The sequence below is a fragment of the Dermochelys coriacea genome, chromosome 2 (genome assembly GCF_009764565.3).
Source record: "Dermochelys coriacea isolate rDerCor1 chromosome 2, rDerCor1.pri.v4, whole genome shotgun sequence".
Taxonomy (NCBI): domain Eukaryota; kingdom Metazoa; phylum Chordata; order Testudines; family Dermochelyidae; genus Dermochelys; species Dermochelys coriacea.
The window spans coordinates 1,423,669-1,446,652 of record NC_050069.1 but is presented as its reverse complement, the minus strand read 5'-3'; the positions used below and the strand labels follow the sequence as shown (position 1 = coordinate 1,446,652).

General features: G+C 57.1%; 1 protein-coding gene and 1 long non-coding RNA gene across 7 annotated transcripts; both read left to right on the top strand.

Annotated features, from left to right (window-relative positions):
* The first annotated feature begins 938 nt into the window (after window positions 1-938).
* On the top strand, window positions 939-22,695 carry PARP10 (poly(ADP-ribose) polymerase family member 10). Of its 6 annotated transcripts, none has more exons than XM_043507209.1 (11): window positions 939-1,002; window positions 1,499-1,665; window positions 1,910-2,155; window positions 11,403-11,636; window positions 12,004-12,863; window positions 13,334-13,546; window positions 13,906-14,035; window positions 14,608-15,642; window positions 20,046-20,191; window positions 20,876-21,050; window positions 21,427-22,695. In XM_043507209.1, exons 2-11 carry the CDS (start codon window positions 1,500-1,502, stop codon window positions 21,735-21,737), a joined length of 3,516 nt encoding a protein of 1,171 aa, XP_043363144.1. In that variant the 5' UTR covers window positions 939-1,002; window position 1,499; the 3' UTR covers window positions 21,738-22,695. The 6 variants fall into 6 exon arrangements, with proteins under 6 accessions (XP_043363144.1, XP_043363147.1, XP_043363146.1 ...); XM_043507212.1 differs by lacking the exon at window positions 939-1,002 and adding an exon at window positions 1,070-1,196 and having other exon boundaries at window positions 13,909-14,035; XM_043507211.1 differs by lacking the exon at window positions 939-1,002 and adding an exon at window positions 1,070-1,196 and having other exon boundaries at window positions 14,608-15,634; window positions 20,038-20,191.
* On the top strand, window positions 17,348-19,189 carry LOC122458564. The gene is made up of 2 exons (XR_006278609.1): window positions 17,348-18,543; window positions 19,137-19,189. It is a non-coding gene; the product is annotated as an uncharacterized LOC122458564 (long non-coding RNA).
* Window positions 22,696-22,984: the final 289 nt, after the last annotated feature.

The following is a 22,984-nucleotide window of genomic DNA, read 5'->3' as shown; positions in this document are numbered from 1 at the left end:
TCAGCGGGACTCTATCGACTTGCACTCCCTGCTCACGGCTGAGCTCCCAGTTAGGGTCCATGTGTAGGAACAATTATCACCACAGGTCCCTGCACCTGCCACAGCACTTCTGTACCCACCTGCAGAGCTCCCCACATCCCTGTACCCCCAGCACCCCGTACCTCCTGCAAAGTTCCCCACATCCCTGTACACCCCAGTGCCCCATGCCCCCAGCACACCCATATCCACCCACATCCCTGTACACCCCGGTGCCCCTGCAGAGCTCCCCACATCCCTGTACACGCCAGCGCCCCATGCCCCCAGGACACCCATTTCCACCCTCATCCCTGTACCCCCAGCGCCCCTGTACCCCCTGCAGAGCTCCCCACATCCCTGTACCCCCAGCACCCCCTGTGCCTCCCAGCAACTCCATACCCACCTGTGGAGCTCCCCACCCGCACCCCGTGCTGCCTGCAGAGCTGGGGGGCAGGGGAAGGAGCAAGGGAAACGAAAGGGGGTGAAGAGTTAGCAGCTTTATGACGGACCCGCAGCCCCCCACGACTGGGGTGAGGACCCAGAGACTGTGAACAAGGAGCTGCACAGTGAGGGTCAGCGACACCCCCACCCCCACAGCTCCCCGGAGCCCCGCCCCCGGCCTGCAGCCCCGCCCCCGGCTCTGAAACCCCCCCGGAGCCCCCCCCCGGAGCCCCGCCCCCGGCCTGCAGCCCCGCCCCCGGCTCTGAAACCCCCCCCGGAGCCCCGCCCCCGGCCTGCAGCCCCGCCCCCGGCTCTGAAACCCCCCCCGGAGCCCCGCCCCCGGCCTGCAGCCCCGCCCCCGGCTCTGAAACCCCCCCGGAGCCCCGCCCCCGGCTCTGAGACCCCCTCGGAGCCCCGCCCCCGGCCTGCAGCCCCGCCCCCGGCTCTGAAACCCCCCCGGAGCCCCGCCCCCCGCAGTGCACGCTGGGAGCGACCGGCCCCGTCCTGAGGTTTACGCAGGAGCCGCAGACGCGGCCCCGCCGCCAGGTAGCGCCGCGGGGGGGTCGAGCAGGAGTGAGGGGGCGGGGCCGGGGCCGGGAGGGGGCGGGGCCCGGGGTGAGGGGGCGGGGCCAGGACGAGGTTGCGCAGCGCCCCCTCCTCCGCCGACTTTCACTTTCGTTTCTCGCCTGGCTGGGTCCGAGCCCGGGTCCGCGGCGGGGGGGCCGGCAGGTGGGGCGGGGGTGAGTTTGGGGGGCCCTGGGCCGGGGGGGGGCTGCCCCAGTGTCGTGCGGGGCGGGGGCTGTGGGGGGGCCCTGCCCCAGTGTCGGGGGGGCCGGGGGGCCCTGCCCCAGTGTCGGGGGGGCCGGTTGGGGGCTGCGGGGGGGCCTTGGCCCCTTGGGGGGGACGGGATGCCCTGCCCCACCCCGCCCCATCTGGGGGCTCCCTTGTCTCTGCCCCCGCCTCCAGGGACAGTGGGGCTGGCACCCTGTGGGGGGGCGCTGGGCGCAGCCCTGCCCCGGCTGAGCGGCGGGTGCCCGTGCAGGATGGCGGAGGCGGTGCGGGCGCTGGAGGTGCTGGGGGTCCCCCTGGACATGGAGGAGGAGCTGCTGGTGCTGTACTTCGAGAACAGGCGTCGCTCGGGGGGCGGCCCCGTGCTGGACTGCAGGCGCCAGGGCAGCCGCGCCATCCTGACCTTCGAGAGCCCCGAGGGTGAGTGTGGGGCGCAGGGACGCGCGTGCGGGCCTGGGGCTAAGCCCCCCTTCCTCTGGCTCCTCATGGGCTGGGAGCACCCACACGGCAGCTGGGGGTGGGGGCAGCTCCCTGGCCTGGCCTGAGCTGGCGGGGCAGTGCCGGGGAGGCTCTGGGGGAGCAGAGCCACTGGTGTGTGGGATGGGGCAGCCCCTCCTTGCTGTGCAGGGCAGTGGGGCTCACGGTGTCTGTCTCTCCCTCCCAGATGCACAGAGGGTCCTTGCCAAGCCCAGCCACACCCTGCAGGACACTAGGCTGGCAGTTCGCCCAGCTGCCCCACAGGATTATGGGAAGGTTCTTCTTCGGGGCCTGAACCCCCAAACGGAGGGCAGTGTCTTGGAGCTCTACGTGGAGTGTGTGCTGAACTGCCAGAGTGGGCGCTATACCATCCACCGCAGCCCAGCTGGGGACCAAGCCCTGGTGCAGCTGCCAGAGCCGCTCAGTGACTCAGGTAGGGGCTGGCCCCCAGCTGGGGCTGACGGGGGGGGGGGAGGCAGTGGCCGGAGGAGCCTGCCTCGAGGCCACACCTCATTTCTTGGGGTCTACAGGAGGCAGCAAGTGTGCGGGAGGCTCAAAGGGTCAGCATGGAATTTGGAGAGCAGTTAAAGATGTAGATTAACAACCAGATGTTTTGCTTGTCTGTCAGCAGCCAGAAATTGGGCCTGCTGGGTCCGCAGGAGCCCCCTCAGCAAAGCCCAGTGATTTCTTTGCTCAGTGCTCACAGCAGAGCACGTTGGGAAAGTTTCTGCCCCCCGATCTCCTCTTCCCTTTGCCTGATCTGCACCTAAAACTGAAATCGACCTAGCTTCGTTGCTCAGGGCTGTGGGAAATTTCCTGCCCTCTGTGTCATTAGCTGACCTACACCTAGCTAGGTCAATGGAAGAATTCCCTGGGTGTGCTGTAGTTGTGCCGCTGTAGTGTAGACATGCCCCTGGTAACAGAGGTCAGGTGCTCTCATAGATCTGGGTGTCAGGAGAGGTGCCGGAGCAAACTGAGAATCTGAGGAACAGTAAGCCACTAGCCCCGCTGGTCCAGTCAAGAGCTGGGAAAGAGTTTAAGTCTGAAGTAGCTGAGCTTCTATCAAAAGTATATAATCTCACTCAAACCAGCTGCTGTTCCAGAGGATAGTTGGGCAGCAGGTGTGGTACTTATTCTTTTAAAAGGCTCTAGGAGAGATTCAGGGTGTTCGAGACCAGTAAGCCCTACCTTAAAACTAGAATCACAGAACCCCGGGAAGTTCAATATGTGACAGGGTCTCGCCAGCGCAGATGCTGCGAATGGAAAGAGCAGCTCACTGGGCTCTTAGAGTTTTTTGGATGTTTCAGTCAAGAAGCAACTAAAGGACAATGCAGATGACATACTTGTATTTGGACTTTCTAAAGGCCTTAATCAAGGTCCCGCATAAGAGGCTGCTGGCAAGCTGAGTCGTCATGGAGTGAGAGGCGAAGTATCCTCATGGGTCAGAACCTAGCTAGGAGACGGAAAGCAAAGCATAGGGATTCAGCAATCCCATGGCCAGAAGTGACCACTGTGGTCATCTAGTCCGATCTCCACTCCAGACATCTGCCCCCAGAGAAGCTATACGATCCATTTGGATCATGGCCTAAGGCTCACGCAGGAGTCTTAAGGTTCATAACATAATAAAATGTAACATCCTGGGTGGGTGGGGGGAACACCACAGCAGCCCACCATTGTAGCATTTAATTTCAGAAAGGGGGACTACACAAAAATGTGGAGGTTAGTTAAACAGAAATTAAAGGGTACGGCGCCAAAAGTGAAATCCCTGCAAGCTGCATGGAAACTTTTTAAAGACACCATAATAGAGGCTCAACTTATATCTATACCCCAAATTAAAAACCACAAAGAACCAAAAAAGTGCTTCTTTTACTTTGTTGTTTAGCCATGAGAGGCAAAAAGGCATCCTTTTAAAAAGTGGAAGTTTAATCCTATTGGGAAAAATAGAGAGGAGCATAAACTCTAGCAAGTGAAGTGTAAAAATATAATTCGGAAGGCCAAAAAAGAATTTGAAAAACTTTTCGAGTCTTTGGCTAGCTGTAACAGCAAAAATTTTAAGAAAGTTAGAAGCAGGAAGCCTGCTAAACAACCAGTGGGGCCACTGGACAATCGAGATCCTAAAGGAGCACGCAAGGGGGTAAGGCCACTGCAGAGAAACTAAATGAATTCATAAGAACAGCCATACTGGGTCAGACTAAAGGTTCATCTAGCCAGGGGTGGCCAACCTGAGCCTGAGAGAGAGCCAGAATTTACCAATGTACCCAAAGAGCCACAGTAATACATCAGCTCCCCCCACTCCCAGCGCCTCCCACCCACCGGCAGCCCCACTGATCAGCACCTCTCCCTCCCTCCCCGCACCTCCCGATCAGCTGTTTTGTGGTGTGATGGGGGTGGGGAGGGGAGGAGCGAGGGAATGGCAGGCTCAGGGGAGGGGGCGGGAAGGAGTGGAGTGGGGGCAGGGCCTGTGGCAGAGCTAGGGGTTGAGCAGTGAGGACCCCCCGGCACATTGGAAAGTTGGCACCTGTAGTTCCAGCCCCGGAGTCGGTGCCTATACAAGGAGCAGCATATTAACTTTTGAAGAGCCACATGTGCTCCAGAGCCCCAGGTTGGCCACCCATGATCTAGCCCAGTCTCCTGTCTGCTGACAGCGGCCAATGCCAGGTGCCCCAGAGGGAATGAACAGAACAGGGAATCATCAAGTGATCCATCCGCTGCCGCCCACTCCCAGCCTCTGGCAAACAGAGTTTAGGGACATCATCCTGGCTAATACCCATTGATGGACCTGTCCTCCTTAGTCGGGAGATATGACTGAGCTCTATAAAATTCTTGTTTTCGGTGCTTTTTTTTCTTAAATTGTCCTTCTCATCCTTTATCCTGTTGTTTCATCAAGTTCCTTGGGGAGTTATCCCATGCTGGTTTTGATCACAGCTATCTTGTCCCCATTGAGAGGTGCCGGAGTAGCAACTGTGTTAGTCTATATCCACAAAAAGAAAAGGAGGACTTGTGGCACCTTAGAGACTAACAAATTTATTTGAGCATAAGCTTTCGTGAACTACAGCTCACTTCATCGGATGCATGCAGTGGAAAATACAGTGGGGAGATTTTATATACACAGAGAACATGAAACAATGAGTGTTCCCATACACACTGTAACCAGAGTGATCAGGTAAGGTGAGCTATTACCAGCGGGGGGAGGGGGGACCTTTTGTAGTGATGATTCAGGTGGGCCATTTCCAGCAGTTGACAAGAACGTGTGAGGAACAGTGGTTGGGAGGGAGGGAAATAAACATGGGGAAATAGTTTTACTTTGTGTAATGACCCATCCACTCCCAGTCTTTATTCAAGCCGAAGTTAATTGTATCCAGTTTGCAAATTAATTCCAATTCAGCAGTCTCTCGTTGGAGTCTGTTCTTGAAGTTTTTTTTGTTGAAGAATAGCCACTCTTAGGTCTGTAATCGAGTGACCAAAGAGATTGAAGTGTTCTCCGATTGGTTTTTGAATGTTATAATTCTTGACATCTGATTTGTGTCCATTTAGTCTTTTACATAGAGACTGTCCAGTTTGACCAATGTACATGGCAGAGGGGCATTGCTGGCACATGATGGCATATATCACATTGGTAGATGCGCAGGTGAACGAGCCTCTGATAGTGTGGCTGATGTGATTAGGCCCTATGATGGTATCCCCTGAATAGATATGTGGACAGAGTTGGCAACGGGCTTTGTTGCAAGGTTAGATTCCGGGTTAGTGGTTCTGTTGTGTGGTTGCTGGTGAGTATTTGCTTCAGGTTGGGGTGCTTTTTTTAAGCAAGGACTGGCCTGTCTCCCAAGATCTGTGAGAGTGATGGGTCGTCCTTCAGGATAGGTTGTAGATCTTTGTTGATGCGTTGGAGAGGTTTTAGTTGGGGGCTGAAGGTGATGGCTAGTGGCGTTCTGTTATTTTCTTTGTTGGGCCTGTCCTGTAGTAGGTGACTTCTGGGTACTCTTCTGGCTCTGTCAATCTGTTTCTTCACTTCAGCAGGTGGGTATTGTAGTTGTAAGAATGCTTGATAGAGATCTTGTAGGTGTTTGTCTCTGTCTGAGGGGTTGGAGCAAATGCGGTTATATCGTAGCGCTTGGCTGTAGACAATGGATCGTGTGGTATGATCTGGATGAAAGCTAGAGGCTTGTAGGTAGGAATAGCGGTCAGTAGGTTTCCAGTATAGGGTGGTGTTTATGTGACCATCGCTTATTAGCACCGTAGCATCCAGGAAGTGGATCTCTTGTGTGAACTGGTCCAGGCTGAGGTTGATGGTGGGATGGAAATTCTTGAAATCCTGGTGGAATTCCTCAAGAGCTTCTTTTCCATGGGTCCAGATGCTTAAGATGTCATCAATGTAGCACAAGTAGAGTAGGGGCATTAGGGGACGAGAGCTGAGGAAGTGTTGTTCTAAGTCAGCCATAAAAACGTTGGCATACTGTGGGGCCATGCGGGTACCCATCGCAGTGCCGCTGATTTGAAGGTATACATTGTCCCCAAATGTGAAATAGTTATAGGTGAGGACAAAGTCACAAAGTTCAGCCACCAGGTTTGCCGTGACATTATCGGGAATACTGTTCATGACGGCTTGCGCTCCATCTTTGTGTGGAGTGTTGGTGTAGAGGCTTCTACATCCATAGTGGCCAGATGGTGTTTTCAGGAAGATCACCGATGGATTGTAGTTTCCTCAGGAAGTCAGTGGTGTCTCGAAGATAGCTGGGAGTGCTGGTAAAGTAGGGCCTGAGGAGGGAGTCTACATAGGCAGACAATCCTGCTGTCAGGGTGCCAATGCCTGAGATGATGGGGTGTCCAGGATTTTCAGGTTTATGGATCTTGGGTAGCAGATCGAATACCCCTGGTTGGGGTTCTAGGGGTGTGTCTGTGAGGATTTGTTCTTGTGCTTTTTCAGGGAGTTTCTTGAGCAAATGCTTTAGTTTCTTTTGGTAACCCTCAGTGGGATCAGAGGGTAATGGCTTGTAGAAAGTGGTGTTGGAGAGCTGCCTTGTTCATATTCCGACCTATTCATGATGACGACAGCACCTCCTTTGTCAGCCTTTTTGATTATGATGTCAGAGTTGTTTCTGAGGCTGTGGATGGTGGTGTGTTCTGCACGGCTGAGGTTATGGGGCAAGTGATGCTGCTTTTCCACAATTTTAGCCCGTGCACGTCGGCGGAAGCACTCTATGGAGAAGTCTAGTCCTGTTGTTTCGATCTTCAGGAGAAGTCTACTCAGAATCCTTCTTTTTGAGTCTTGGTAGGAAGCTCTCTGTGGGTTAGCGTGTTGTTCAGAGGTGTGTTGGAAATATTCCTTGAGTCGGAGACGTCGAAAATAGAATTCTAGGTCACCACAGAACTGTGGTGGGTGGAGGGGCAGAAGGAGAGGCCCCGAGATAGGACAGATTCTTCTGCTAGGCTAAGAATATAGTTGGATAGATTAACAATATTGTTGGGTGGATTAAGGGAACTATTGTTGTGGCCCCTTGTGGCATGTAGTAGTTTAGATAGTTTAGTGTCCTTTTTCTTTTGTAGAGAAGCAAAGTGTGTGTTGTAAATGGCTTGTTTAGTTTCACGTCAAGAATTCTAACATTCAAAAACCAGTCAGAGAGCACTTCAATCTCTTTGGTCACTCGATTACAGACCTAAAAGTTGCAATTCTTCAACAAAAAAAAATTCAAAAACAGACTCCAACGAGAGATTGCTGAATTGGAATTAATTTACAAACTGGATACAATTAACTTGGGCTTGAATAGAGACTGGCAGTGGATGGGTCATTACACAAAGTAAAACTATTTCCCCATGTTTATTCCCCTCCCTCCCCTGCACTGTTCCTCACACGTTCTTGTCAACTGCTGGAAATGACCCACCTTGATTATCACTACAAAAGGTTCCCCCCCCCAACACCCCCACTCTCCTGCTGTTAATAGCTCACCTTACCTGATCACTCTCGTTACAGTGTGTATGGTAACACCCATTGTTTCATGTTCTCTGTGAATATAAATCTCCCCACTATATTTTCCACTGCATGCATCCGATGAAGTGAGCTGTAGCTCACGAAAGCTTATGCTCAAATTTGTTAGTCTCTAAGGTGCCACAAGTACTCCTTTTCTTTTTATTGATGGGTGCCTATCTCATCTTTAGAGTCGTCAATCTGCCTTCCTCTGACATTTCAATAGGGGCATGTTCCAGCCTCCTGGCGCCCTCATGTCTGTCTCCGGTGCGCCCTAAAATATCTGGTTCAGCAATGGCCATCACACTTACTTCGTAACACACATTCCTCATTCACACACAAAACAGAATTGATTTACACAGAACATTTTCTACAGGAACATCAAGTTGCAATGCAAAAGAAAACAATCATGGTATTCTTTTACTTATTTAGAAATGCTAAACCTACAACAAAGGTCTGTTACTTCCTTGAAATCAGTCCAGACACACAGATTCTGGCTGATGCATCTCTACCAAAGGTGTATCATGCCATTCCTTTCTGCTATTCAAAAAAGGGTGGCTGGCAGGATATGGTCAAATCATATCCCAATACATTTAATACATGCTACATTATTACCTCATTATTCTTTATCCTTCATTCTAAATCATACAAAATGCAAACATAAAATCCTCCTACTACACTCTGATGGATCGGTAACTGGTTAAAAGATAGGAAACAAAGGGTAGGAATAAATGGTCAGTTTTCAGAATGGAGAGAGGTAAATAGTGGTGTCCTCCAGGGGTCTGTCCTGGTACCAGTGCTGTTCAACATGTTCATAAATGATCTGGGAAAAGGGGTAAACAGTGGGGTGGCAAAATTTGCAGATGATGCAAAACTACTCAAGAGACTTAAATCCCAGGCAGACTGTGAAGAGCTACAAAAGGATCCCCCAAAACTGGGTGACGGGGCAACAAAATGGTAGATGAAATTCAATGTTGATAAATGCAAAGTAATGCACATTGGAAAACATAATCCCAACTATACATACAAAATGATGGGGTCTAAATTAGCTGTTCCCACTCAGGAAAGAGATCTTGGAGTCATTGTGGATAGTTCTCTGGAAACATCCACTCAATGTGCAGCGGCTGTCAAAAAATGCGAACAGAATGTTGGGAATCATTAAGAAAGGGATAGATAAGACAAAATATCCTATTGCTTCTCTATAAATCCCTGGTACGCCCACACCTTGAATATCTCAAACCAGATATATTGTAATTGGAAAAAGTACAAACAAGGGCAACAAAAATGATGAGGGATCTGGAACGGCTTCCGTCTGCAGAGAGATTAAAAAGAGTGGGATTTTCCAGCTTGGAAAGCAGACGAGGGAGGTCTGTACAATCGTGACGGGTGCGGAGAAAGCAAATAAGGACGTGGCATTTACTCCATCTCAGAACACATGAACTAGACGTCGCCCAATGAAATTATGAAATTAACAGGCAGCAGGTTTAAAACAAAAGGAAATATTTCTTCACACAACTCACAGTCAACCTGTGGGATTCTTTGCCAGAGGATGTTGTGAAGGCCAAGACTATAATAGGATTCAAAAAAGAACTAAACCAGTTCATGGAGGATGGGTCCATCAATGGCTATTTTGGTCAATTTCACTGTCATAGAATTTTTAAAATAGTAAATTTCATGATTTCGGCTATTTAAATCTGAAATTTCACAATGGTGTAACTGTAGGGGTCCCAACCCAAAAGGGGCTCGTGGAGGGGTCACAAGGTTATTGTAAGGAGGTCGTGATATTGCCACGTTTGCTTCTGCGCTGCTGCTGATGGTGGCTCTTCCTTCAGAGCTGGGCAGTGGGAAGGTGGCAGCTGCTGGCTGGGAGCCCACCTCTGAAGGCAGCGGCGCAGAAGGGAGGGTGGCCTGGTTTGGTGCTGCCATCCTGACTTCGGTGCTGCTGCTGGCAGGGTGCTGCCTTCAGAGCTGGGTGCGCGGCCAGCAGCCGCCGCTCTCCGGCTGCCCAGCGCTGACAGCAGCGCAGAAATAAGGACGGCGATATCGCAACCCCCACTACAATAACCTTGTGGACCCCCCCTACCCTACTCTCTTTTGTGTTGGGACTCCCAGTTTGAGAAACACTGGTCTCCCCCATGAAATCTGTATAGTACAGGGTGAAAGTACAAAAAAGACCAGATTTCACAGGGAGACCAGATTTCACAGTCTGTGATGCATGTTTCATGGCCGTGAATTTGGTAGGGCCTTAGCTGTTAGCTGAGATGGGCAGGGCTGGTGTCCCTAACCTCTGTCTGCCAGAATCTGGGAATGGGTGACAGGGGATGGATCACTTGATGATTCCCTCTGGGGCACTGGGCAATGGCCACTGTCGGAAGACAGGATACTGGGCTAGAGGGACCTTTGGTCTGACCCAGTCTGGCCGTTCTTACGTTTAGGTTCCTAGGTGTTTCATACGTTTTATTGGATCTGTTCAGGAGTTTTCAGTCAATGATTTTTCATTGGAAAATTCACTTTCCACGAAATCATTTTCTGTTGGAAACTGGTTCCTAGTTCTGCAGCTCCCCCTCTCCTCAGAAGCTCGGGCTTCCTCGCTGTGGGGCGGCTAGCCACTGGCCTGCCCAGAGCCAGGACTCTCTGGTATTGCAGGCAGTGCAGGGAGACTCCGAAACATGTTTGAAAACTCCAATGGAAATGTTCTTTTGACTTGTTCCAAAGCAAACTGGGGCGCTCCTGCTCCATGGAAAGCTTTGGGCCATTCTAACTTTTTTGGTGGTTGTGGGAGTTCCTGAGGAAGGGGATTTGAGTTTCCAGCCAGCTCTGCAAACCGGGGGTGAGCAGGGCAGTGGCGCGACCTGGCGAGCTCAGGAAGGATGGGCCAAGTCCATGATGAGCAGGATCCCCACTTGGGACAGTTCAGGCTGGAGGGGAGTTTCAGCGTCTGGCCCTGGGGTTTAAGCCCATCACTGTCTGCTAGCCTGCAGGCTGATTCCTAACGAGGGGGGCAGCTTGTCTCCCATCTGCACCTGTGGCATTCTCACACCTTCTTCTGCGGCACCTGGGGCTGCCACTTCAGAGGCAAGAGCTTAAGCGAGCTGGACCTTGGCTCTGACCCTCTCTGCCTGTCCTCTGTTCACCCGCCCCAGGCAAATGGCTTAGAAACTAAAGAGGTGACAGGAGCGACCCCTTCCCAGCACTATTGGCTCCTGCGTGTCTCACTATCACCTGACCAGGCTGGGGAGAGGGCTAGTCTCTGTCACTGTGCTCCCCTGTTCTCTCGGCCACTCTGGAGAAGCCCGGGATAGGCACCCGCTGCTGGCTAGAGTCTGGCGCTGGGTGGCTTGGTCCCTCTTGGCTCGAGAGTGCCTGGTGCTCGCGGTGTCTGGGAAGCAGGTGGCAGAAGTGGGAGCTTGCAGCATCTCTGAGCTCTGCTCCTGGCCAGGCTTAGCCGTCGTGACCAGGTGTTCTTGACCTTGGAAAGTAAGTGGGGTGACCTGAAGCCTGGCCAGCTGCCTCCCCGCAGCTTCTCCCTCCAGCAGATTCCCCCAGGAGCCCTGACGGGGCTCTTTTCCCCGTTCTGCCCTTGCCAGTTCTGTGATGTAGTGCTGGGTGGGGGTGTCTCTTTCGCTCTGCCCTGGGGCGGGGATCTCTGCCCTTGGCCAGACTGGGCTGGAGGGATCTCTGCCCTGGGCTGGCAGTGGCATGCTCTTTGCCTTGGCAGAGCTCCTGGCTGTGGAGGAACGCGTGCGCCGGCGGCTGCTGGACGGGACACCGCTGGCTGTGGGGTGGGTGCAGCAGACAGACAGTGTGCTGGTGTGGAGTCGGGGAACCAGGCTGAGCGGGGACCTGCTGGAGCTCTACTTTGAGAACAAGCGGAGCGGCGGGGGCAGCGTGCAGGCCGTGAGGGTGCTGGCAGGGGGCAGGGCGGCTGTTGTCTCCTTCCAAGACCGGGCAGGTGCGTGGGGCTGGGGCAGGGTGGGATCAGCGCTCAGCTGCCCTCTGGGGCTGGAGGGCTCCTGGAGGCTGGTCTAGGTGGGGCGTGGAGGGGGGTGTCTGCTGTGAATGCAAGCGCGTGCCTCCAGCCTGGCACGTGGCCCAGCTCACACAGACCCTTCAGTGCTGCAGGCAGAGAGGCAGGAGACTGCTGCTGCTGGCTCCAGCACAGGGTCCGGAGCCCCCCTCTGGGGCGGGGGCAGGGAGTGGAGCCGGGTCCGGCTGAGGTTGCTGGGGCAGTGGGCCTGGCACCCCTCCCTGGGCGGTCTGGGTGTGTCCATCTTCCCAGGCAGCTCTCGACCCCATGTGCCCGTTTCGCTGCCCTGCAGCTGTGCAGCGGGTGCTGGAGAAGCCCCACAGGCTCCAGGAGAGCGACCTGGACCTCTGCCCATACTACGACTTCCTGGAGCCCCTCGACCGCCCCCCGGAGGAGGGAGCCGAGGCCCCTCCAGGGGAGGCAGCGGCAGAGAATGGTGGGCCCCCGGCGATCTGCGTGAGCATTGAGGACGCCGCGAAGCGGCAGCTGCTGGAATCCAGCGGGGCCCTGCCGGAGCTGCAGGCTGTCTTCCCGGAGCTGATGCTGCGGCTGGAGGAGAGCGGGGCCTGGATCTCGGGCGGGGATGAAGCCCGGCGGCAGCAGCTGCAGGAGCAGCTCCTGGATGCCCTGCAGGGGATGGGCCAGGAGCTCCTGCCGCTCCCAGCCCAGACCCTCTGCTTCTTGCAGCGCGGCGACGTGCGGGAGGAGGTGGAGCGGCTGCTGGGCAGCCAGGCCTGCTACGCACCCAGTGGGAGCGCGCTGAGCGTCACGGCGCTGAGCCCTGCAGCTGCCCGCCAGGCCACCTCCTCGCTGAGTGCGGCCCTGAGCCCTTTCTGCCTGCCGGTGTCGGCGCAGCACCTGCATGCCCTGGGCTCGCCCCGCTGGGAGCAGCTCCAGGCCTCGCTGCACTGCTGCTCCCTGCGCCTGGCCCCGGGCGGCGAGCACCTGCAGGCCCTGACGCTGCGCGGCCTGGAGCAGGAGAACAGGGAGAAGCTGCAGGGCTTCCTGCAGGACACCGCCCTGGACGAGAGCCTGGTGTCCATGGAGCCGGGGATGCTGCGCTACCTGCAGCTCTGCTACCAGGAGCTGCTGGCCAGCATCGCCGAGGTCACGCTCCTGCCGCTGGAGGGCACCGACGTCACCGGCTTCAGGGTGAGCAGCCGGCCTCCCCGGGCAGTGCCGGCGCGTGGGGCTGGGCATGGAGGGGCAGGGCAGGATGGCCCCGGGCCCCCACGGCTGTTTCTGGGCAGCCTGCGGGCTCCTTGTTTAGGGCCATGCAGCCTGGGGGGACTACAGGTCCCAGCAGCCAGTGCAGGCAGGTCATGTGGCTCACGTCAGCATTGCATTCTGGGAGCTGTAGTCTGCACCAAGCTGAATTGAAAGGGGGGGAGGTTGTAGCCAGCTTCATTCACTGTGACCCTTGGCATGTTCCGCCCAACACCCCACGAGGGAGCTGGCACTACGTGTCGTCCCCCTCATGTTGTCCCGGGGGGGAGCTGATGCTGCACGTGTCGTCCCCCTCTCACTCCCTGCGGGTGCGGAGTAGGGGCTGGCGCTGCACCCCTCTCAGCACCCCCGGGTTCAGACTCTACCAGTGCCTCATGCCGTCTCTTCTCTTGCAGCTGAGCGGGGAGGCGGGTGCGTGCCGGGCAGCGGCAGAGTTCCTGCAGAGCCTGCTGGGCACCATCAGCTCACAGCCGGTGACCCTGCGGCACCCTGGCATCGCTCGCTTCCTGCTGGACAAGCGAGGCCAGAGCATCCTCCGGGATCTGGAGAGACGCTTCCAGTGCGTGATTGGGCTGGAGCAGGTCCACTGGAGCCCCCCGTATACACAGGTATTGCTGTGGCTCGGGAGGCGGGGCTCTGGCTGGGACCCAGAATGAGCACAGCTGGGGCCCTGCCCTTCCACCCTGCCTGCCAGGCTCAGTGCTGGCCCATTGGGACAGGGTGGGCAGCCACCGGCAGGTGGGTGAGCTGGGCAGTGGTTCTGCAGAGGGGTGTGCAGCCATGGTGGTGGCGCAAGTCTCTCGGGGAGCCTGCAGGCAGGTGTAGGGGGCAGTCAGATGAGGGCAGGTAGAGAGCTGGGGCGGGGGGCTGGTCTGGGCAGAGGCTGTTGGTGGTTGGGTGCTGGCAGGGAGCCGGGTCCCTGGCTGGTGTCTGCAGCACTGATGTCTGTCCTGCCTCCCTGTCTCAGCAGGACCTGGAGCTGCCCAAGGAGCCCATTCCTCTGAGCTGCCGCCGAGACTCCCTGCCCACTACCCAGCTGCCCACACAGCTGGAGCCGCCAGACGGCGCCACCACTGACTGGTGCACCACCAACATAGGTAGGGCCTCTCCCGAGGGACTTGGACCCCCAGCGGGCTCTGTCCTATGCCTGGGGGAGAGGGCAGGGGCTAGAACTCAGCACGTGGGCAGGTGGCCAGCCCTCCCCCTGCTGGAGCCCTGGATAAAGGGCAGAACTTCCTGGCTCTGTGTGGCTGGGGTGGGGTAGCACTGGTCAGGGGTCCAATCCTGCAGCCCCAGCCCTCCCTGGGGGAGCGTTCATGGCCAGGGTGGCAGCACCATTCGCCTGCGCTTGCCATGTGAGCCCCGGCACTGCTGTGGTGGCTGGCAGCTTGTCGCCAGCTCTCCGGGCCAGGCAGCCTGCCCCAGAGCCTGCCCCGCAGTATGGAACCCGGCTCTGGCCCCACTGCCGGCAGCATGGCCCTGCCCTGGGTACCGGCTGCGGCAGGAGGAATTGTCATTCGGACTCCCCTACCTGTCCACCCTGGCAAATCTTCCCCTTGCTCAACTGTGCAGAGTGAGCCCGGGGGCAGAAGCTAGGCATCCCCTCGCCCAGCACCTGGGCTTCCCCAAGGGTTGGGCGTGGCCTGTCTGACCTGCTGTCGCCCCACAGAGGAGATTAAAGGCCTGCTGGCCGCCCTGGAGCCCGGAGAAGTGGCAGGGGCTCCTCAGCTGGCTGCCCCTGCTGCTGGGGAGGCCCCGGGCTCAGCAGTGAGCCACCCCAAGGAGGTGGCGGAGGAGGATCTGTACACCATGGGGGAACTGGGCACTGCTGAGGGGCAGGAGGAGGCGATGCCTGCGGGGAATGGCGGGGAGCGGAGGGGCCTGGCAGACGGCAATGAGGAGGAGGAGCAGCTGCACTGCACCACCAAGGCCGCCTTCCAGCCGGAGTGCAGCGTGGAGGAGGAGGCGCAGCTGCTGCTGGCCATCCAGCAGTCCATGGACAGCCAGCACTGGGAGGAGGAGGAGCTGCAGCGCGCCACGGAGCTGTCCCTGCGCTCCTACGAGCAGGAGCAGCACCAGGCCTCGGCGGAGCCCGCACCTGACCACAGCCTGCAGGCCGCCCTGCAGGAGTCCCTGGAGGAGGCGCTGTGCGTGGCCGGCTCCGCTCAGCTCATCATCTACTCGGCCTACGAGCAGGACGTGAGCGCGCTGCCGGGGCAGCTGGAGCAGGCGCTGCGGGCGCAGCAGCGCCAGGAGAAGGTGGTGAGCGAGGGCCTGCGGGCCCTGCCCTCGCGCTGCCGCGGGTACCTGGCCCAGCTGCAGCGCCAGCACGCCGTGCGCATCTCCCTGCAGGACACCACAGCCACTGTGCACGGCTTTGCCGACTACACGGCCTGCGCCGCCCGCGACCTTGCCCGGCTCCTCCCCCGCCTGCTGCAGGCCCAGCGCCCGCTGGGGGAGCCAGCCGCGCGCTGGGTGCGCTGGGAGCCCCCCGGCACCGCCACCGCCATCCCCTACTCCTCAGAGGCCAGCGCCCTGCTGGAGCAGGCCTGGCGCCAGCGGCAGAAGCAGCTGGACGTGCTCTTTGACGACAGGCCCTTCACCATAGACTTCGAGCGCATGGAGGAGTACGACGCCAGCAGTGCCCGCACCCTGGCCATCTCGCGCACCGAGCCCCCAGCCCCGCAGAACGGCCGCCCCACAGGTGCGTGCTCCCAGCCCCGCTGCTGCTGCCTCCGGCCATGGGGGGCTCGGCACTGTCCTGCGGGGCCCGCCCCGGGTAGTTCTCCGGCCTGTGGTGCAGGCAGTCAGACCAGCCAGGCCTTGGCAGCTGGTGGGTCCCATGGGGTGGAGTCGGGGTTCCAGGCAGGTTGTCCAGTCTGAGCTCTTGCGTCTCGCACCCCCCACCCCACGCCCTGCATTCTAGTCTAGCACCCGGAATGAGAGCAGACGCTCCCAGCCCTCAGGAGACCCAGCTGGCGTGTGCCATGGGTAGCGAACGCCAAGGGGCCCCAGTGCCCAAAGCCCCACAATGGCAGGGGAAGGACGAGGTGAGAGACCCCCAGGTAATCCTGGCAAGGGACCCACACGCAGCAGGGGAAGGCAAAACCCCCCCAGGTCCCTGCCAGTCTGAGCTGGGGAAATTCTCTCCCAACCCCACATAAGCCGTCAGTCAGCCCCTGGGCATGTGAGTGAGAACCAGCCAGCCAAGCACCTGCAGGCTGCTCGCAGCCCTGGCCCGGCCCAGCCAATGTCCCAGCTCTAGCCGGGGCCATCCTGACCTTCGGAGGACAGAGCTGATACAACCCAGAGTATCGGGGGGAGGGAACCAGACCCCCTGAGGAACATGAGACAAACTGGAGTGAGCCCCTCCCCCTACCAGCACAACCCCCCCTTGTCTCGTCTGGTCCCATGGGTTACATTCTCCAGCTGTTTGCCCCACAGCTCTCGCTGGGAGGCTGCTCCAGAATCTCCCGCCTCGAATGCTCAGAAACCTTCTGATTTCTGGCCGGAATTTGTTCCTGGCCCATTTCTCCCCATTTCTTCTTGTGCCAACGTTGTCCTTTAGCTTCACCAGCTCTTTGCCCTGCTTAGCTTTTCCCCGATGTATTTATACAGAGCAATCGGCTCCCTGCTTCAGCCTGGCCAGACAAGCCAACGTCTGCTCCCATCAGACTGGCCCTCCATGCCCCTGCTAATCCACATAGCTCCTCTCTGCACCCGGTCCAGCTGGAGCGCACCGTTCCTGAGCTTGGGATCCAGAACTGTGCAGTGTCCAACCCGCGTCTCCCCCGGGCCTCGCTCCATGGCAATAACGCTGTCGATCTGTCTCCCGGCTAGAAAGGCCTTGCCTGCTACGTCCCCGGCCTGCATTTCCCTGTTTCACAGCCCATCACGCTGGGGGCTTGTAGCCATCCTGTGCTCAGCCCCCAGCCCAGGTCTCTCCTCCGACATGGCTGGCTGACAAGCCCCCGGCCTGGAGCAGACATTTTTATCGTGAGACCTTAAATGCCTGCCTTTGCGCTTTGTACTATTGAATTTCATCCTATTCGTGTCGCTCTGGATCTTCCTGGAAACTTCCGGTCTCCCTCTGCCCCCCGGATTGACCAGGCCTCCCGGCTTCCCATCGGCCCGTTTCATTTGCACGCTCCTGTTGTTGAAGGAGACTGGGCCCCAGGCCGATCCTGGAGACACTCCCCATGTCACCTCCCTGCAGGGCGATGGTTCATCTTGCAGCACAAGACTTTGGCCAGGTCCTCCCCACCGTACCGGGCTCCTACTGAGCCCCAGCTTCCCGAATTTAACTCACTTTCCTGTGCCAAAGGCTGCCCTGAAATCCCAGGGTATCAGGTCTTCCGTATTCCTTCTCTGAGAAAATAACGGAGTTCTTCCAAGGGGAACAGGTGAGTCTGCCCCGGGCTGCCTTGGTAAGCCCAGGTGCATTACAGCCTCTTTACCACGGGCCTGCAGGAATTTTGTTCTGCTTTCCTCCCCCGTTCATTCTAAAGCCTTGTATGCTCCCAAGGGCAGACTAACAGGTCTGTAATTGCCCGGGTCGCTTTGCGTCCCTTTCTTAAATACCTGCACAGCATCAGCTGTTCTCCAGGCACATGGTCCCACCCCCACTAGCTGGATTTCTTACCATGCCTTGCTCCCGGGTTCCCGGACTCGCAGCCTCCTGCGCTGGTTCTCTCAGTACTCTGGGACAGCAATGACCCAGTGCCCCGGAGCTGAGCGCATTAAACCCTGCAAGATTTTCTTCCACCACAGCTGTCGGAATTTCCTTTTGTGTCGCCATCCAGTCTCGTCTACATGGTCCCTGTTACTGTCCGGATTGAAAACCCAGCCACGATGTTCATAACTAGTGTCTTTAATCTCTTTCCCAGCCCCACCGCAGGGTGGCCCAGCCTCATCCTTCCTTATTCCTTTATTATTGAGGAGACTAAAAAACCCTATTATTGTGTGTGAATTTCCTTGGCAAGAGCTAATTCAGCTTCACTTCCAGCAGTCCTCCCTTTATCCCTACTCTTCCCAACACCCACAGTGTACCTTTCCTTGCTGATCGACCCACTTTTTCACTCCCCAGAGACTCTTTGCTGACTCCCAACAACCGTGTGAGGTGGGCCTGGAACCCTTCCCTACAAGCTTCTTCCCATTACTGGGAATGCCAGTTACAGATGGCTTTGTAGAGTGACTGGAAGAAATTCCAAGCTGCTGCTTCATTTATTTCTTTGGGCTCTTCAGTCCAGCTGACTTCACTAACAAACTCCCTTCGTTTCCCATAGTCTGTCTTTCAGAAATTGAAAATCAGAGTTGACGGCCTGGTTTTGATTCGGTTTAAATTAAATGGAAAGATCTTCAGCATATGACCACTCGATCCGAGGTTCTTTTTCTGTGAGCAGCTCTTCTCTGATGCCCTCGCTGCTTACCAAAATGGAGTGCAAAATTACATCACCTCTTGTTGGTTCAGTGACGATTTGATGTAGAAATCTGTCATCTATCACATCCAGGAATAAGTAGGACCTACCAGTGTTAAGAACATGAGAACGGCCTGACTGGATCAGACCTATGGTCCGTCTAGCCCAGGGTCCGGTCCCTGGCAGAGGTCAGTGCAAGATGCTTCGGGGGAATGAACAGAACAGGACAATTTTTGAGTGAGCCATCCACTGTCATCCAGTCCCAATTTGTCAGAGGTTTAGGGACACCCAGAGCATGGGATTGTATCTCTGAGCATCCTGGCTAATAGCCATTTATGGACCTATCGTCCAGGAATCTATCTAGTTCTTTTTTTAATCCAATTATATTTTGACCTTCGTCACATCTCCTGGCAGAGAGTTCCAGGTTGACTGTGTGTTGTGTGACAAAATACTTCCTTTTGTTTGTTTGGTTTGTTTGTGTTACTAGCATTTATCCTCCAGTTTATATCTGGGAAGTTAGTCCTTCATTGTGAGACAATTCCCAAGAGTGTGTCTCTCTAATGATATTAACGAGATCTCTGCCCATACCAAGGGCTGATCCTGGGGGTCTATAGCAGATCTCTAACACTGTCCCTTACAGAACCCCACAGTCCCCCTTCCCCCAAAGTGATTTGGACCCAAACAGCCTCAGTTTTGTCCACACTGTCATTTAGTCTTCCTTTACAGCTCTGTTGCTGTGCAACGTTACTCCATCAGCCTTTCTTTCTTCTCTCCGAAACAGCCCAGACCAGTTCCACCCCTGAGTGCGATCCCACCATGGTTCTGTAATTCCCAGTGTGATCGCCTGCATCTGTGGTTCCAGAGCCTCCATTGTATTGCCCAGCCTCCTTGCATTCGTGTACAAGCATCTCGGCTGTGTCTCTTGGTCCTCGCCCAGTTTCCTAGCCAGATTAAGTAGGGCCCTTTCACTCACGGGAATGCCTGCCTGCTGCCGCTCCGGTCAGTGGGGGGGGGGGGCTCCGTTCTCTTCCCCAGCCCGTACTAGCACCTCCGTGAGCTGATTTTCCTTCTCCTGCACTAAAGTCAGGCATGGAGATCTCACAGGTCTGTCCCAGCCTCCTCCCCTCTCTGTGTAGCTGGAAGCCCTTCTCCTCAGTTGTGGAGTAGCCCCTCTGCGCACCCTGACCCTTTGAGGCCATGTCGGCTCTGTCAGCCTCGCTGGCCTCGTGCGTGCAGAAGTCTCTGGAGTTTATTTGGTGGCTCAGAGACTGTTTTCTTTTTTGTAAAGGTAAGGAGGGGGGTGGCCCTTTGATGAAGGGGTTGCCACCCTGAAGAGGCTGAGAACCCTGGGCTAGATTTTAATGGTTCCCTTCTGCACTCCATGTGTGACCCCAATGCATTGCTAGGGGGCGCTGTGCTGCAGGCAGTGGGGTGGGGGTCGGGGTGGGGAGCTCTCCCCTGTCCGTCAGTGCTGGCCCTGTTACCCCAGTGTGGTGGCAGGGCACAGTGCTGCGGGGTGCAGGTGCTCAGTAGGGGGCGCTCTCCCCTCAGTCAGTGCTGATCCCAGTGCCCCAGTGTGAGGCTGGGGGCTCTGTGCTGTAGCATGTGGGGCGCTGACCTGCTGCAGCGCAGGGGGGTGGGTCTGGTATCCACCTGCTGAGTGACGTCCTGTCCCCTCCCACCCCCACAGCCACGGAAGAGAAGGGCCCCGCTCTGGACCTGGACGAGGCGGTGAAGCTGGTGCCGCTGGGCCAGGGCTCAGAGGAGTTCCGCGACACCGTGCGTCGGTTCTACGACACGCTGGAGGACTTCCACAACAAGATTCGCATTGTGAAGGTATCCGGGGGGGCAGCACAGACGGGCTGATTGCTCTGCCCGCCCCAGGGCCATGGCTGTGCTGGGGGCTGGCTGTCGGATTCCATTTGCTCATGTCCAGCGTGCAGCAGGGGAACTGGCGCACAAGGAGTGGGTGGGAGAACGTTTATCCCACGTAGTGATGGTACACTGCCACAGCCTCCTCCTCGCTGGCCACCAGACAGGTGGGTGGGTGCTGGGGTTCGCCCATCTCGCGTAGGCCCCAGGCAGGCTGTGGCACGCACAGTTCCAGACCAACTAAGATGGACCCTCTCAGCCAAGCACAGTTACCCTGTGGGACTCCCTGCCACTTGATGCTGGCACAGTCTCATTCTGAAAGGATGGGCCATGCCTGGGACCCTGCTCCCTGTGGTCCTGTGTGCACCCCCTGCTGGCTGCACTGGTGCCCGTGAGGCAGCCTGGTACCCCAGCACTCCCTGGCTGTTCTAGGCTGCCGGAAGGGGTGTTTTCCAGTGTCACCGCTGCTCTGGGAGTCTGGGGCAGGGCCTGTCTGAGCCTGCGTGTGAGGTGGTATCACCCCCCGACCCAGACTCCTCGGGAGCTGCTGGCCATGCTGCCATCGCTGCCCAGTAGGGGCGTCTGTCCCTCCCTGCGGCAAAGCGGCCTGGTCTGGCCGCGCCTGACTGACCCATGTCCCTGTGGCAGGTGGAGAAGCTGATCCACCCGCTGCTGTACAAGCAGTACCAGCTGAAGAAAGCCTGCATGGAGAAGGTGTGCGGCCACGAGGCCGTGGAGCGCCTCCTCTTCCATGGCACCACGGAGGAAGCCAGCCGGGAGATCTGCCAGCATGGCTTCAACCGCAGCTTCTGCGGCAAGAACGGTGAGCAGGCGGGGATGGGAGCAGCACAGGGAGGGGCCAGGCGCATGTGGAACTCGGGGGCTCCAAGACTCCTCCGTGCACAGGAGGGAACTGATGTTTCTGGAATCGGCTCTGCCTGGCAGAGTCTGTCCCTGCTCCAGCCCTGGACACTTCTCCCAGAGCGAGGCATAGAACCCAGGAGTCCTGGCTCCCAGCCCCCTCTGCTTTAACCACTAGACCCCAGTCCCTCTCAGAGCTGGGGTCAGAACCCAGGAATCCTGGCTCCCAGGGCCAGGTTGTCCTGCTGCAGGTGGCAGCTGGCCCCCTATCCAGGCTGTTCTGTGGGTGCTGCGGCCCAGAGCCAGCTGTGCTAACCCTCGGCCTCCCTGCTTTCCAGCCACGCTCTACGGGCACGGGGTGTACTTTGCGGTGAATGCCGTGTTGTCGGTGCAGGAGCAGTACTCTCCATGCAGTGCCGACGGCAACAAATACATCTTCGTGGCTAAGACCCTGACTGGGGACTACACGGCAGGCAGCCGGGACATGCGGGCGCCACCCCTCAAAGAGGCAGCCGAGGCCCCGCTGCGCTATGACAGTGTGGTCGACAACCCCAAGAAGCCAGCCATCTTCGTCATCTTCAACGACACGCAGGCCTATCCGCAGTACCTCATCACCTGCCAGCTGTCCAAGCCTCCGGCGCCCCGCTGAGCCGCTGGGTGCAGGCCGGGCTGGGTCCCAGCCCTCTGCAGGGGTTACCCTGCTCCAGCTCGCACTCTGCCTTCATGACCGTCTCTGCTGCTCTATGCCTGCGGCTCCCCTGCCCTGGGCCTTCTCTGCACCAGCCTAGCTGGGAGTGGAGAAGGGGCCTGGCCCTGGGCTCATCAGCTGAGCTGTGCCCTGGGGAGAGGCCAGGGATCAGCCCCTGCCCAGTGAGCAACTCTGGAGCCGCATGGCCCTGGCAGTCCAACAGGGAACTGGGCTGCTCTGGGTCCCCAGGCTCCGTTGCAGGGCGGGGCCCCCTCAAACTGGAGCTAAGGGGGCCCCCCCTTCCCAGCCTCTTGGACATTGTATAGTCCCTCTGTCCATTGCCCGCATATGGCGCCCAAGGGCTGGTGCCACGGCTCTGTCGGGGGGGTGGGACCAGGAGCCAGAATCTCACAAGTCATGGAGAGCACTGGAAACCAGACATGGAATAAAGACAGCAACCTGAGCCTCTCCCTCTGTGTCCCTGGGCTCCAGGCGGCTGGGGGGTCCCTCCTTGGAGCAACTGTAAGGCCAGCTCTGTGTGGCTCCACTGCTTGGGGATAAGCGCCTACTGCTACCAGTGCCTGGAGTCACACTGGGGGTGGGGCTGTGCGGGGGCAGTCCCATGGCTGACCACCCATAACTGATCTGGAAAAAGGGGTAAATAGGTGCCAAAATTTGCAGATGACAAAAAATTACTCACAATAGTTAAATCCAAAGCGGACTGAAGAGTTACAAGGGAATCTCACAAAACTGGGTGACTGGGCAACCAAATGGCAGATGAAATTCAGTGTTGATAAATGCAAAGTAATGCACATTGGAAACATCATCCCAACTCTGCAAGTACAATGATGGGTCTAAATAGCTGTTACCCCTCAGGAAAGAGATCGTGGAGTCATTGTGGCTAGTTCTCTGAAAACATCCACTCAATGTCAGCGGCTATCAAAAATGCTAACAGAAAGGTGGGAATCGTTAAGAAAGGGCTAGATGATAAAACAGAGACTATATTGCTTTTATAAAAAATCCGTGGTATGCCTACATATCGTGAATACTGCATGCAGATTAGGGATGTAAATGGTTAACTAGTAAGCTTTAGTCTTACCGTTAACTGGAGGTTAACCCCCGTGGCCAGCCAAGCCTCTGGCCCTGGGCTGCTGGAGTCACTTTGGTTAAATGATATAATTTTATTTGTTTAACCGGTTAACTTTTTA